The 17,265-nt window shown below is 36.4% G+C and overlaps 1 protein-coding gene across 1 annotated transcript; it reads right to left on the reverse strand.

Annotated features, from left to right (window-relative positions):
* Window positions 1-8,760: 8,760 nt before the first annotated feature.
* On the reverse strand, window positions 8,761-17,035 carry LOC121407697. Its single transcript, XM_041598887.1, has 6 exons — window positions 16,824-17,035; window positions 14,547-14,654; window positions 14,000-14,073; window positions 13,039-13,182; window positions 10,437-10,521; window positions 8,761-9,602 (listed from the first exon to the last, which is right to left on the reverse strand). The coding sequence occupies exons 1-6, from the start codon at window positions 16,929-16,931 to the stop codon at window positions 9,489-9,491; spliced, it is 633 nt and encodes a 210-aa protein (XP_041454821.1). The 5' UTR covers window positions 16,932-17,035; the 3' UTR covers window positions 8,761-9,488.
* Between the last annotated feature and the right edge of the window lie 230 nt (window positions 17,036-17,265).

Genomic DNA, 17,265 nt, shown 5'->3' on the forward strand with positions numbered 1-17,265 from the left:
GAATGACTTTTGCAATTTTCATGGAGTCAGGAACTTGTCCATGAAGTAAAGACAAATTGAAAATGTAAGAAAGAGGATCAACAATATATGGAATTATAGTTTTAAGTATAACGTTATTGATATCATCATAACCGGAGCTTCTTTTATTATCAAGATTAGAGACAATATCCATAATTTCATAAGGGGATGTCGGGGTCAAAAATATTGAATTTGGATTGGGTGTACCAAGAAATTCGGTAAATTGTTTGTATGAGGGCGCTATATCCATAGCAAGGCGGTTTCGATCGATGAAAAATGGTCATTAAATATATTAGCGATGTTGAGGGGCTGTTGAATAATCTCGTTGTTTGATTTAACTTCTGAAATAACATCTTTATTTTCTGAGACATTCATAGCTTGCTTGAGAATTTTCCAAGTGTTTTGCATATCATGTTTATGTAGTTGTAATTTATTTTCGAAGTATCTTTTCTTTTCAACACGAATGATTTTAGTCAAAGTGTTTTTATAAGATGTGTATTTCAATTTGGCATTTTCTGTTCCTTTTGCTTTATATTTATAATAAAGATTATTTTTTCGATTAATTGAGCGAAGTATGGATTTTGAGATCCAAGGTAGTCTAGGGGACTTTTTATAATTCATCTTGTCATTTCTCCTTTTAGGAAGGTGAATGTCAAATTGACCTAAAAGCAAATCGCAAAATTTATCGTAACAAGAGTTAACCTCTTCTATGTCATAAATACAAGACCAATCCATATTTTCAAGACTTGTACTTAATCTGTTTAAATTGCCTAAATTGACGCTACGTCTTGAGGAACAAGCACCTTGTCGAAAGGACGGTTGTGCTAATTTGTAAGAAGTCATAATTGGATAGTGATCTGTAATATCGGACAAAATTATGCATGAATCAGGATGAGGTATAATATTAGAGAAGATGTTGTCAATTAGCGTAGCAGATAAGTTTGCGACACGAGTTGGTTTGGACACAAGTGGTAGAAAAGAGGCCGCTAAGAAAGTTTCAACAAGCTCGTGTGCAATGTTATTGTTTGTAAATTTCAGTATATTTATATTGAAGTCCCCCATAATAAAACAATCCTTGTTGGTAAAAGTGGGACAATTTAACAGGTCAGATAAATACGAGGTAAAGTCATTTGCATTAGAATTTGGAGGTCGATAAACGACACCTGCAATTACATTCCTGGCGCCGGTGATTTCAATTTCTATAAAAAGAGATTCAATAAAGTCATTGACAATTGAAATATTTTCATGGATAGAGTAGCGAAAACTATGATGAACGTACAGAGCAACGCCTCCACCTGTCCTACCCTGTCTGTTTTTGTTAATGAAGCTATAGTTGTTTAAGGAAAATGGAAGGTTAGTGTCCTGGGATAGCCACGTCTCTGTAAGACCTATTATAGACATAGGTTGTGGTGATGGGTTATTCAGTATCAATTGTAAGTCATCGAAGTGCTTGCTCAAGCTTCTTATATTTAAATGAAGTAGGGAGAATGTATTGGTATAAAAATTCTTAACAATATCATTAAATTGGGAAACGGTTACGTATTTACAAAGGGAAGTATGTGCCGGGTCATTGTGATCAAAGTCAAATTGCAGCTCTTCAGCCGATGAACTGATGGCATCAGCAATGAAATTATCATATGTACCTGAAGAATATGTGGGGGTTACAATAGTGGGAGGAGATCTAAACAATTCAAATAGTTCGTCATCTGTTAAAGAGTTAAAAGCGAAATTGTTATCCACACTGGCCATTGAGTGCTAGGAATTAAAACCTGTAGAAAAGAATAATTGCCAGTATTGAAATCAAATGAGACATTGTTCGTACTCTCGTTGATAGAGGAGTAGTGAACGGTGAAGACGACAGAGGAAAGAAATATGCAGTGGAAACAGAAACAACGGTGGTGAATGACGGTCACACAAGAAATTGACAGACAAGATGATGCTCGCAACACTTAACAAATCAAAGCCAAGAGAGAGAAAGAGAGAGAGAGAGGGGGGGGGGGGAGAAGGGGGAGGAGGAACAGGTGTGGTCTTAGAATGTAAAAGAATAAGATAAAAGGAAGATGATGTAGACAGACTAATGCACACTAAAAAACAAAACAAAACAAACCAAGAAAAAAAAATGAGTCAACAAAGAAGGCAACAAATGCAACAGAGAACGAGAACGTGTAAAACTGAAATAATATAAACTGCGGATACCCCATGGGAGAGAGAGCAAGTTGCTTCTTAAAAAAAAAAAAAAAAATAGCTAAAGCAAGTGTACGGACCTACTTGGCCCAGCAAATCTTTACATGCAATTTAAACTTAAATTTTACAGAATGTGATTTGATTCATCATAGTACGAATTGGTTTGGCAATATCTGGTTTATGATTTAATAAAATATAGTTAGGTTAGAATTTAATCAATTTGCAAAATCTTGCAATACAGTCTTAGTTTTGACTAATTGACAATGCAAAAGAAATAGGATCATATTTGTGATTAAAGAATGTTCATTGATAATCTCTTGCTAGTGAATACAATTACCATATAATTTGTTTGTGGTCAGACGACAATGCATCATCTAGTTTTGTGATCTATCGAGATGGTATTTCAGTGAGATCTTGGATGTAAACTCCATTACAACTTTGGTTGCAATTAATTTGCAATATATTCCAATCAGATCTGTTGAGCAAAATTATACATCAAAACAAGATATTGGTTGTCAAAAATGTGAAGCATATTTGATTTAGATTGTTGGTTGTGAGCATTACTGCACAACAAGATTCTGGTTGTGAACAGTCTAATAATAAGATCTTGGTAATGGATAATTTAAGCTACATCTTGATCATATCTTGGTTGTGATTAGTATACTGCTATTAACGATGTACTGCATGATGCTCGCAGCGAGAATCTCGTTGCGAACAACATGTAGCACATTTGCAGTGTCAGTTTTGATCGATCATACTGCATTTTCAAGAAATCTTGATAATGATTAATCTATAGTAATTTTACAATAAGATCTTAGTTGTGAGCAAAGCATATCTCATCACAACAGGAAGCTGGTTGTGATCAATCTACAATGGTCTGTTTCATGACATTACAGATGAGATCAATCCGCAAAGTATTTTAACCAGATATTGGTATGGTGAGTATAATTTGCATTACAAAGACGTAGGCTAGTCATAGTTTAAAGAATATTACAGTTACATCGTGTGAACAATATATATTGTATCGCAATAAAATATTGGTTGTTATCAATTTCCAATCAGATTTTGTCAACAGCGTATTCAACATCATCGTTATCATAATAGGATATTTGCTTTTAATAATTAACCCTATATTCCTATTAAATCTTGTAAACAATATATACCGCATCACAATAAAATATTGCTTGTTAACAGTTTACAATTTAATCCAAACAAATCTTGTGAGAAATATACAATGCAACACAAAATATATAGGTTGTTCTCAATTTGCAGTGCATTCCAGTCAGATTTTGAGAACATTATATACTGTATCATGGTCAGGATCACAATAGAATATTTGTTGTCAACAAACATATCTTGTGAGCAATATATACTGTATCACAAAAGAAATTGGTTGTTAATATGTTTTTATTATATCTCAACTAGATCCTGTGAACAACAGCATATACTGCCCAGAAAGATAATTTACAATTCCATTCAGATCCTGTGAACAAAGTGTACTACATTATTGTGATCACAATAAGTTATTGGTTGTTTGTAATTTTTGTATCCAATGAGATCTTGTTAGCAATATATACTGCATCACAATCATGACAATAGGATATTTATTGTTCACAATTGGCAGTGTATTCTAATCAGATTTTTTTTTTCTGGCGTTATGTACTATAAAACTATGATCACTATAGAATATTTTATTGTTAACAAACAGATCTTGTGAGCAATGTATACTGCATCACAAAAAGATATTGGTTGTTGATAATTTTCTATGTGCCTCAACCAAATCATGTCAACATTATACTGCCTAACAATAAGATATTTGTTCTTCACAATTTATGATTCTATTCGGATCATGTGTACAAGGTGGTCTGCATCTTCGTAATCACAATACGTTATTGGTTGTTTGCAATTTGTAACTTATTCCAATCAGATCTTGTGAACAATAAATACTGTATCACAATACGATATAGGTTAGGTTGTCAACAGGTTGAAGATATTCTAATCACATCATGTGAACAAATATACTGCATCACAATAAGCTGCAGGTCGTTTGCAATCTACAGTATATTTTACAAATGTTGTGAACAATATATATTCCATTAGCAATGTATTCCACTCGAATCAAGTGAACAATAAATACTATATCACCATGAGGTACAGATTGTGATCAATCTACAATTACATATTCCTATCAAATCTTGTGATCATAACAAGGTATTGGTTTTTGACAATTTGCAGCCTATTACAATAAGATCTTGTGAAACAAGGTTCAATCCATTATCATGTTCTCAATGAGTTATTGGATGTTGGCAATTTACAATTTATTCCAATCAGATCTTGTGAGCAAAATATACAGCATCATATATGATTTTGATTGCTAACAGTTTCCAATGTTTTCCAACCAGATCTAGCGAACAATATACGCTGTAATATCATGATCGCAATAGGTTATTGGTTGTTAGCGATAACAATTTATTCCAATCAGATTTTGTGAGCAATACATGCTGCCTAAAATTAAGATATTGATTGTTGATAATTTAGAATTCGGAATAGATTATGTGCATAATATATATGCATCAGAGTAAAGATATTGGTTGTTCACAATTTGCAGTGCATTCTAATCAGACTTTGGTAACATTATATACTGTATCATCATGAGGATCTTGTGAGCTATATACTGCATCTGAAAAGGTATTTGTTGTTATTAATTTTCAGTGTGTTCCAGCCGGATCTTGTGGACAATATATATGCATCGTCGTGATCACAGAAAGTTATTGGTTATTTGCAAATTACAATTTTTTAAGTTATTGGTCGTTTGTAATTTACATGTTTTTCCTGTCAGATTTTGTGAACAATACTGCATCACAATAGGTTATGGGCTGGGATGTCAACGATTTAAAGGTATTCCTAATATTCCAGACAGATCATGTGATCGTATATGCAGCTTCACATATGATATTGGTTAACAATTTACAGTATATACTTCGAATCTTATGAACAATATATATACTGCATAAGAGGTAGATATATGCTGTTAACAATGTAAAAAGGAATTCTAACTAGATCTTGCGAGCAGTGAATACTATTTCACCACAAGGTCCAGAATGTGAAATCTACGATTATATCAAGTATATATTTCAATAAAATCTTGTGGATGATATGTTCTGCATCACAATAAGGCCTTGGTAATTGCTAAATATATCAGGAAGATCTTGGATGTTATCAATCCGCAGTATACTACGAGGGGATTGTTAACAAACTAAAGCATAACTGTACAAGATGGAGAAGTTAAATTGCCTCATGGTTGTCATGGTTGTGGTTAATAGACTGCATCCATTCGCAACAGGCTCATCTTTGCGAACAATATCCAGTATATATATTAGAATATCGATTTGATAAGTCTATACTGCATCACAGCAAGATATATTATCCAGATGAGGAAACGGTTGCTACATATCAGGTGAGTTCAAGTGATTAACATATTGTGCGAAGTTGAGATTAATGATGGTAAACTACATGACTTGGTCATGTAAGTGAATGAATCATGAAATGGGTTTATGTATCAAATCTGACAAAAATATTTACCTATTCGACCCAGGATGTCCAGGCGTCCTCTCTGTTTCGTTTAACTTGAAGGGTGACCGATGTGTTAACGACTTTAATTTTTGTCATTAGTTTCTTCTCTTTCCTGAGAGTGTAAGCAATGGAGGACAGTCGACCTCTTTCGCGCTTCATCGATGGTGGAAGATCTGACCGTACGGTGATAAGTCGTCGAGCTCCAGCACTTTCCTGGTCGCTTACTCGTTGTCGACGACGAGCGTAATCAGGGTGCTCGAATGCCTTCAGGATTTCATCTCGATCAGCCATCCTGGAAAATCTGATGATTATAGGATCTGGAGAATTAGAGGCGCTTCTAGGAGTGCGAGCAGTCGGAAGGCGGTGTGCGTTAGAAATTGGAATTTTCTCGGCATCATCATATGATATGTTTAGTAGGTCGGCGATTGCTTTAGTAGATTCTACATAGACGTCTTCATCTTTTTCTGACTTACACCATAAAACAGGAGGTTCATTTTCCTTAGGTGAATTTCCTGTTGAAGCAACTTTTGTTCGAGATCTGCAACCATTTGTCTGCTTGCAGCGATGGCATCTGGAATGGTGGTAGTTTCGACGACAGAGATCCTTTCCGATGTATCATTGACGGAAACCTGTAGCTCAGCTACCGCTTTATTAGTAGCATCCAACTCTGATCTAAAATAAGCAATATCCCGTAGAACTTTATCTAATTTCTGGTTAATCTCACAATTTGATTCCGCTACAGCACTTTTAACTGCTTGCGATATCGCAGTAAGCATACTGGCCGAAACCGCTTCTCCGTGCTGGCTCATGCGTGCATTCGAGCGCGGTATAGCCCCCTGAGCTGCTATGTCGGAATTCGCGGGCGTGGCACTTCCTGGTTCAGTTCTGATAGCGGCATGCTTTACCTTCACGGACGGGGTGGTTCCGGCGTGGTGTACATCCAGCTTCTGGTTCTGTGTTGGCGTTGAGACTGACGCCATTTTGGTTACAGTTTTCGGGGCAATTACAGACTTCTTGCTCCTCGGTCGAAGTTGATATTGCTTGTTTGTATTACTAGCACGTTTCTGGTCGAATTTGTAGCTCATAGCTTGTACGTAAATTGAGTAAATAGGGGTTTTACTCCGCAGTTGCTCTAGACACGCATAGACACAATATAAATGGAAATGTTCAAAAAACAAATAAATAACTAAAAAAATCACAGTGGACATTTTTCAATAAAAAAAAATCCGGTGACAGATCAAATCCTTCTACATTTAGACCTGTGACATTTATGCTTCTGTTGTGAGCAAAATAATGGAATCTTTAATTTAAAAATCAACATCTATCTCGTCGTCGACATGATCATTAACATACTCCGCGATCAGCTATTACATTTCATATATAGTTAAAAAAAACTCCACGTATATATACCGCTTTATTTCTTTTCATTCATATAATAACACATTATATATATATATCATAATAAATCAAAATATACAAATAATTCTGGAAATGTAACGTAGTACGAAACCGATGACCGTCTAGAAAACTTAAAACCTAATCCAATATTAGCTGGACTATCCTTAAACAAGTCTAGCAAATACTAGTCCATCCGGATGGACTAGTTTTCAGCCTACTGGACTTCTTAATAGGCAGGGTTTTTTTGCTTTCACGACGCTCGACGGATTCAAAAACATAAAAATGTATTGTAAAATGCCCTTCATAACAAAGCACAACCAAGAAGTCTTTGTCGAAAATCAGTGAATCCAAACTGTAGTTTAGTCCTGGACTCTGGACAAACGACATTTTTGCATTTCATCGTCAGCTCCGGATACCCCTTTCATAAACCTATTTATGCGGATAATAGCAGCATAATTTGGTCGTAAAATCGTCGGAGGACCAGAGTTATCCGCATTATTTTGATGCTGCTATTATCCGCATAATAGCAGCATCGGGACCAGATTTTGACTTTATGAACGCATTTCCAAATAATGCGGATAATTGCCATGGTGCGGTCACAAGGTCACCCTTTTCCAACACCGCCGCATCGGAGGGGGCGTGTCCAGTTGTCATGACGATTATCCGCATCCGCATTTTTCAGGACGGGCGCTCGTAAAAAAAGTGCGGATTATTTTCGGAGTTTGTGAACGCAATTTTTATTGAATTATCCCCATTACTCTTAGGCGGCTAATTGGAGGATAGGTTTATGAAAGGGGTATTAGGACGAGAAATGCTGCTCCGGCTCACCAATATGATTTGGACAAACACATCCTAGTTGTTCTTTGTCATCTGACGGGCATTTACTGTGTTCTTAAAACTGCCTGAAGATTGATAGATTGGTTAACAGAAGTTAGTTTCGGCGCTGGACTTGTCGAGAAGCTGAGAATGGTTCACGTTAATCACAGTCTGTACATTCACACCTTAACCGAATCCAACCGAACAATGGCATGGCATTGGAATTATCGCAGTGGTTTTGTCGGTCGGGAGTTGATGTTAGAGAGTTTTCGCATTTACTACACGGAGCCGCTCTCTACAACCATGGACCTATTCCGTAATAGGTCCATGCTACAACGCACCGATTCCTTTAAAAATGCAGATCAATCACATATAGAGAGCTGACTCAGCTGAGAGGCTTTTGTCGAAAGTTGGTGGCCCGGGATAGCAGAACATCCGAAGATTTGCACCGGACGAACAAGTCGTTGTCCAGACTCAAGACTTTACGCTGCTGTCCCCTATTCACCAACAAAAGGCTCTCCTTGCTGTGCATTTCCAAAGGATTGGTGCGTTGTATATATAGCAGTTCCATAGTCAATGCGAAAACTCTCTACTGACGGTGTGACCGTGCATGGTATCGAATATGAATAGATTGCGTAAGATGAAATATATACAACCATATTACCAGTATTCGCAATCAGTTTATTGCTATCTTTAGATAATTCATAACAAAATATACTACTCGATTCAAAGTGAATTCCGATAACTGGCGCATTTATTTTGCTAATAAAAAGACAGGTCCTGGGGATTCTTGAGCCAATGATCGAAAGAGATGTTCTATTTGTTTCCCCAGCCTATAGGCGACATATTAGCATTTTAGTATGAATAAACATTAACACACACTAAAAAAGAAAAATGCTAGCAGAATATCATCTCAATCATCTATATTTGATTCAATAATGCTTTTTCAATACTGATTAAAAACAAAGCCAAAGGCTGAATCAAGCATCGATAATAATAATATAATGTAGAACTAAGCAATACATTGAAGATGAGACAAAAATATTACATTGCTTAAACTTGTATAGCTAAGAAATTGTAATTTTAGCTCTTTTATATTTGTTTATTTTTCTCTCTTTTGGAATAATGATATTCCTCTACTCGGCCTTCACCCTTAATCCCAGTCCACCTGCCACCATCAAGTAAAAGTAACATGCGTATGTTAAGGCGTGGCACCACAGGAGGGTCGGGAGTCTCCTATGATTTTTCAAGTGGGATCGATACCCTAATTGGTCAACTAAAAATGACGTCACATTCATAATCTTGGCCTAATCAAAATACCCTGACTCGACCCTGCCTGTGGTCGTGGCCGTAACAATACCACCTCCAGCCACGACCCCTGCACAAGCAAGAATTTGACTTGTGATTTCCAATGATTAATTCGGTTTCAACACCCTCTCTCAAATTCTAAAGAGTTTTATAAGACATTAAAACAAATTTTCTGTCAGACATCGTGTAATCTACAGGATGAGCACTTCGTCATCCTCAGCAGAGCGACTGGTACAGCAGACTAACACAATGAATGATATAATCAACATGGCGACCCAGATGGCAGCACTGATACATGTTGCGATCTGTTGAAAGAAAAGACAACATGATGAGAGACGTTAATGAGTAAATCATTAATAATTGATTCAATCAATCATTTATTTTATTGCATTTTTTGTCAAAATAGCTTAGACATAAAGAATGTGACGTCATACTGGCTGTACATTTTATCTGAAAATACACAATCGATGACCACACCATTATTCATTAATAACAAAAATAAAAACAATATAATGCATGGTTTAACACTGATATAAAACATAATAATGCTCTGATTAGCAATTAATGGTCTATAACTTTATAAATCAACAGATTTATTTTGTTGGAGTATAACCATGATAACAAAAGATGGAGAAAAAAAAACTCATTTGACTATGATAATGAAGGCGTTTATATTGAAATTATGTGCTATTCAAAACAATACAAAAAGAAACACACACACACGAAAAAACAACTTATGGATGGTGACGATTATGCATGGGAACGTGGTTGGTGATCCGGGGTATCACCATGGTAAACTTAAATTTTCTACGACACATATCATATGGAATAGGGCCGGTCGTAGTGTCACCGGGTCATGACGTGAAATCTCAAGACATTGCGCTGCCATAAAAAGTTACGGCTACCAGAGTTATCAATAGACAATTGATAACTCTGACGGCTACGGTATACTGCCCTCTCGCGCCGGGTACACACATACTGACGAAAAATCGCGCCCGGGAGGGACGAGGATGATTACTAAAATTTATTGAAAACATGATTATTTTCATTTCATTATCAATCTAAACACACTTTAAAGATATGAAAATCGGTAAGTATCGATAATTATCAAAATTAAACTCGAAAGATTGACACTTTACCTGGGCGGAGAACAGATAGAAGTAAAAATGCGATCCATCATAGTCATAGATACTCCAATAGTCATCTTCCTGCCACTCTTTGCAACTTAAGGAAATATAAACAAACAAAGATAGAAATTATTGCTCGAGAAAATTGATCATTCTCTAATTTCATTAGATGGTAAACCAATCCAATCTTCATCTAATTGATTTAGAAATCAATCTTTTTCCCATCCTAATTTTGCCGGTTTCCGACCACACTTTCATAGATTTCTTTCCAATCTAAGGAATTCAGAGACATCCATTCACTGTCTGTATTGTGTTACATTATAAATGTTTACACACTGTTTTTTTTTTACCTTCAATGCACGTCATCAATAATATTTTGGATTTTAAGAACTTGGATACGTTTCTGTTTTCAACAGTTATCATTGACCCCCACCCCCCTTTCAGGTTCGATGAGGAAACTTAATCTTCGAAATTCGGCATTAAGTCTTAATAATTCAGAATATATTTGTGCTGTGACCCAAATAATGGGTGATGTGATGTGGTCATCTATTATGGTATCTCACCATGGCCCTGGGAAGCGGGGTGCTGAAGCATGCACCCAAATAAGATTTTCCTGGGGGTACTGCATGTCTCCATAGGCAGCACCCTCTGGAATTCTGGTAGGTGTGAAAAAAATAATTGCTCGTCCCAGGGGCGTCGATCCATTTTTCAGATTGGGGGGGGGGGCAAAATCATTACTGTTCCAAAGGTGCTCGATCGTACAAAACACCCACCCACACACACACACACACACACACACATATATATATACACATATATGTGTATATATATATATATATATATATATGACTCGATCATGAGACCCAGACACGTATCTCACAAACAAATTAATGCGAGCGCGAAGCGCGAGCTGATTTTTTTTTTAGTATATTGACAGGAAAAGTGTGCCTGTTTAGGACTGTTTGTAGTAACTCATGAGGATGCATATCTCACTACACAGATAATACGAGTGCCGAGAGTGAGCTAAAATTTCCTAATATTCTGACCTGAAAACTTGATATTCTAAGCATTTTTGGTACCAATGATAAGATTTGTATCTAAAAGAACAATAGATGCGAGCGCGAAGCGCGAGCTGAAAATTTTGATATTTCGATCTGAAAAAAATGACAGTTTAGTGGACGTTTTTGATGAAGAACAAGATATATATCCAAGAAAAGATGATTGCAAATCGAAGCAGGAGTTTTTGAGGCTTAGAACTGAAAGTGGGACATTTACATTTACCTATTTAATCATGAAAAGTATGGGTTTTTGCTACATAAATGATGCGAGCGCGAAGCGCGAGCTGAAAATTTGTACATTCCAATCTGAAAAGCGGACATTTTGAGCACGATTTTAAATAAAGAACGAGTTGTGTATCACCATCTCGCTTGCTGAACATTACAATCTTGTTTTTTTTAATGCATATCCGGAATTATTGGGGGGCAAAATGATATGTTTGCCCCCCCCTGCCCCCCCCCCCAGGATCGACGCCTCTGGCTCGTCCAATTTCTCGGGACCCAAATGACATTCATCTTGTATTAAAACCCTTTTTTCCTAGCTTGTCCGATTCCTCTGGTAGTGAAACCTTTCATTCACATCAGGGCACTATACATGCTATAGCGTACCTACGGGGGGGCAGGAAGTCTGCCCCCTGAAGAGTCACAACCCACGCAAAGGAAGTATCCCTGCCCCCTCCCCCTGACGAGCTTGAAAGACCTTCTTTGCCCCCCCCCCCCTCCCCTGACGAGCTTGAAGACCTTTATTGCCCTTTATTATTCTGGTACGAAATCCTTTATTGGTGATTGAAGACCTTTAAGTCCTTTTTTTTGCAGACGGTTTTGCCCCCCCCCCCCGTGGAAAATCCGAGGTACGCCACTGCATCAGGGCCCTGTATCGTATTGTTGTTCAAGTGTGACGTCGATGTTAGAGGAAACTTGACTTTGTGTGTTACGTTTTCTCTGACAAAGTATGACTGAAGGTTTTACGTAATTATTATACACGAAACAAATTAAATAAGTATAATACAAGGTTAGGTGATGTAGTTGCACGCCCTTGTGACAATTGTTTAACATGTTTAAGCTGAAGAGACTGTGACCCCACCTCTAACCCCCCTAACCGGGGGGGGGGGCTAGTCAAAATATTGCTGCATACACGCGTGATCAAGAAAAAACCGCGTTTAAAGGAGTGGGTTTTTTTTCAATTTTGGACACCAATTTTCACGAAAAAAAAGTGGTTTGAAAGACTGGCAATGGCAAATCGCGGGGAATGTCAAACGTATTTAGGGTATGTTGTTTTTCCAAAGCTTATTTTAGGGGTCATGATCTAGCGACAAAAAAAATGTGTAAAAAATTGTTTAGGGGGTTATTTTGCATACAGAGAAAAGCTCGCTTAGGGCCGGGATGTTTTGAAATTTGGTCACGCATGTGTACAGCAATACATCTGACCCCCCCCCCGGAAAGGCTAACCCAGTGGAGGGGGCATTAATATCTTGCAGTAAATGATTTTTTTTATTTTTGTAAATATTAAACCATTAATGTACCTGAATCTGAAATTGCCACTATAAACTGATACTCACGTATTGTAGTCGTGCCAAACATCAACCAACAATTCTAGTCCGTTGCAAAGTTTGATGAATCCCACCGATATAATGCCTGCCGCTGTGCCGACAATAATCATCAAAATAGCAGAGATTATCGTCTGCAGAATTGGAACAAAGGAACTAAACAAGAAGAATAATAAAACAAAGATACAGAGGAAGAATAAAGGTTATAAGAAAGAAAGAAAGAAAGAAAGAAAATACAGACACACGAGAGAAGGAATGAGTAATGGAATGAAACAAAATATAAATAAAGAATGAATATGCAGGAATTATATACAATTAGGGAAGAATTATGATTTCTTTCTAGAAATATCACAATATAATTATTTAGGGCGATTCCATGATGTGCCTTACAGGACATTTTGACAGCATTTTTCATCTTTTTGACATGAAAAAATTGATATTTTTTGTATTAATGGTGATCCTAATGTAGTACCAGAAGAGGAACAAGCACTAAGACTTTACAGTTGGCTTTTTTACACAATTCTTTACAATTATTGAAATGAAAAAAAATACCATACCGTGCATAATATGGCAAAGAAAAAACAACAGAAGCACGGAATCACCCTTTACTTAAAATTCAAATTTTACATAACGATAACATGCTTCGTATTATACTTAGCTTATATGAGATGATTAATCTATACCTGTTTTTTTTTTAATAAAATATTGGTTTCGAAGTGTTCAAGTCGGTAGAAATAAGACACATATTTTTTCAAGATTTTTTTATGAAGAAGTATGATATAAATCGATGACGAAAGAAAAGTACATAAGAACAAGATTTCAAATCTAATTCCACATATAAACCAAATTCGAAAAAGGGAAACGTCTGCATGAAAATGAAAGAAAAAAGAATATGCAGCAAAAACAAAATAAGATTTCATGACCTGATATCGCACTCCTGATTAATTAAAGAGAATAAAGTGACTCTACTCACAGTAGTCTTTTCTTCATTGCCAGTTCGATGCCTACGTAGATCATCATTATTAGAGAAATCCCGGCAGATACAGCCTTTTTTTATAAAGAAATTAGAAGAAATTTGTTGGTAATATTATAAGAAACATAAATATCTCTAAACTTTTAGTGGCAACTGAAGAAGTATTGTTATAAAAGTATACAACCACTCCTAACTTTCTATAACTATTTAAAAGAATCAAAGTACAGTATGTTTAGTTTGCCAAATTTTTAGCGTTTCTCACCCACTTGTGAGCGAAATCAATGCATGAAAGAAAGAAATTATGTAATATTTATTGATAGAAATGATAGAAAGCACTTCATAGCGCCATCTATGTTGATTATGGGAGTTACGATTGTCGGATACTTCGACTTTGCCTTGGCTAATAAAAAAGACGATCTCCACTATAAAGTTGCATCCGAGTTCTTATTGATTTTCACAAGATAACCTCGAAGATAAAGAAATGTTCAGTATATTTCAATCCAAACAAAATCTGAATTAATTATTCTTACTATATTAAGATACTTACATTAGCACCGATGGTGTAATTGCAGTTGATGACGTCATTTGTTTCAATGTTGAAGTATCCGACATCTTTAATGGTTGGGTACAAAGGACAATCGCCATTGAAGTCTTTCTGAAAATATTCGATTTTGTTCACATTTACAGAAATAAATACAATTTTTCATCTTATCAGACTTAAAACCCATCTCCTCAATTTAATGTTGCTGAACACTTATATTGTGTGGAAGCAGCGACCTGGGAACATTAGTATTTCTTTTCGGCTTTTCGTGTTTTCTTGAAATATGATAGAAATGCACAAATCATGCATATGCCTACTTCTAACACTCTTGAATAGCATCTCTAGCAATATACAGTAATAGAATGAGCGCGCGGCTGCCGGGGCAGCGCTTTAGCATGTCTACTGAGATCTATTCATATTTTAGGTTCAAATAATTTGAATCCCATTAAAAAAATGTCAGAGACGTGTTGCCCCCCCCCTGCTGCCGCCTCGCACTCCTGTCTGTACTTTCCCCTACATGACTAAAATATAGTTTGGATTATGAATTTTCGACTGTCATTTTTTATCAATAGTTGTCTGTGTTTGGTGGCATTGCCTGTGTTTTTTTTTATCTGACAGGAGGCCAATTATGCCCATACAATTTTAGAAATTTACAATTTTACAAATTTACAAAAGTTGGTCTAAATCACCATGCATCACAACCTACAATAAAACAATGTTGGGTAGAATCGGGCTCAGTTCTACGAGAAGGGTGGCTTTAATAGCTCACCCCCTTCCCCCAATAAAAATGATGATTATGTATTATGCGCACTATAATCTGACATAAAAAAGGTGTGAAATTTGTCTAAACTGTATATAGCGAATCAACATGTTTACAAAGTGTTAAGGGATCATAATCATGATGATCTAAGATACACACACAAAATGTAATGAAATCTATATATACTTTAAGCTAACGATGGTTTCGGATTCAGATCAGTTACTCCAGAAAATTGATACCATTTATCGTAACATTTTGCGAAGATGATGATTAAAGATTCACGTGTGAAAAGGTCGACTGTAATGATGATTGCTATTGTAATATTGCTAAATATTCGTCATTAGCATTATTTTTCAATTGGAATCATGATTCAAATTACGATTTTTTTTACAGTGTGAAAGGGCTGAGAAACGAGCTCATGACAATAAAATCCTTGAAGCATTAAAGCATTACTTCCCTTTGGTATATGTGTGAGAGGTCTTTGAAACAAATATTGATACCATTTTTGCCAACTGTCACGTCGCTCGTTTTGATAATGTGGAATCACAATTGACATTAACATTTTGCTTACACGAAGTCAACGTGACTGTTTTATAATGAAACAGTTAGTGTTAGCCAATATTTCAGGTTCAAGTACTACGATACACGTACTACTGCTCTGCTTTTCTGTCCTTTCATGACTATCAGTGAAATTTGCATGTATTTATCTCAAATCAAAGTTATGACGAGATATAATGCATACTATAAAGCAGAAATTGGATCAAGATTGCACCCTATTCACCGGTAGCATTCTCCTGGTGAAATCGTCCACTCTAGTTTAAAAGAAAAGTGAAAAATGTTCCTGTTTGCATGCACAAAAAGCACCATTATATTAGAGATATAAGAAAACAACACAGCTGCACCCTCAAAGGAGTTCTCGGTGTTTATAGTGCTCATGGCATGGAAGTAACAGAATTCTTGCTCAGAGCAGTATGTTGAGGCAATCAAACACCACTCCTGAGTTTGATCTAGGCCTATAACCGAAACAAATTGAAATAAAAATGATATCCGTATTCATTAATAATTATCCATGTTTATACAGGCGTATAACACCGTTGATTTCATATTCAATATTGATTCTTACTACTGATAAAAAAAGAGAGAAGGAAACCAAGATTAAAATAGTAATGTCTGGATGTGCTGACGAAAGCATCTTGTCAATTATATCTTATTCATCGGGCATGATCTATTTAGGATATACCTTGTGTTATATGGCCTGGGCATCTTGTCCATTGAAAATCTCTATTTTGATTAATAAAGTACTCGACGATTCGTCTTTCCAGAAAAATGAAAATACAACAAAATCACGAACAAAACTGGTTACACACAGTTAATAGGTCTACTCGATCAGCAACGAGCTGCATGAGTACAGCGGGAGTACAGCTACTTCATAAAACTTGAAGTCTAACGATATATCCGAAGATATCGCATTACCACACGTTATTCTGCTATACAAAAAGAAATATCGTTGAAGTTTCAATTACCTTTAGGAGTACTATAGTGGCCACTGCAGTTAGAGACAAACAGAGAACCGCAAATAACAGAAGTAACTCAACGAGAGCAACCAAACATCGGCAGTGACCAAACGCCATGTCGATATAGGCCACTCACAGCATAATAGTTTTCAATTTCCACAAGAATCAAGAGATCTCGACTTTAGTTTCCTCCTGTTCAGGGTCAAATGAAAATGTATCAAGTAGAGGGCGGAATTATCAGTGAGTAATGTGGGGGGGGGGGGGGGGGTAATTGCTCTGCAGCCCGCTCTGCAGTCACCATGGCATTGTTTGTATTAGGCTCATAGAGCAGTACTCAACCCGGGGGCGTTTCATCAATATTTTCGTCCGACAAGTTGTCAGATCTGACAACTTTCCTGGATTCTGATTGGTTGAGAAGCACTGTTACTATAGTAACTCACGGATAAAACAG

Source organism: Lytechinus variegatus, chromosome 1, assembly GCF_018143015.1.
Source record: "Lytechinus variegatus isolate NC3 chromosome 1, Lvar_3.0, whole genome shotgun sequence".
In the NCBI taxonomy this organism is placed as follows: domain Eukaryota; kingdom Metazoa; phylum Echinodermata; class Echinoidea; order Temnopleuroida; family Toxopneustidae; genus Lytechinus; species Lytechinus variegatus.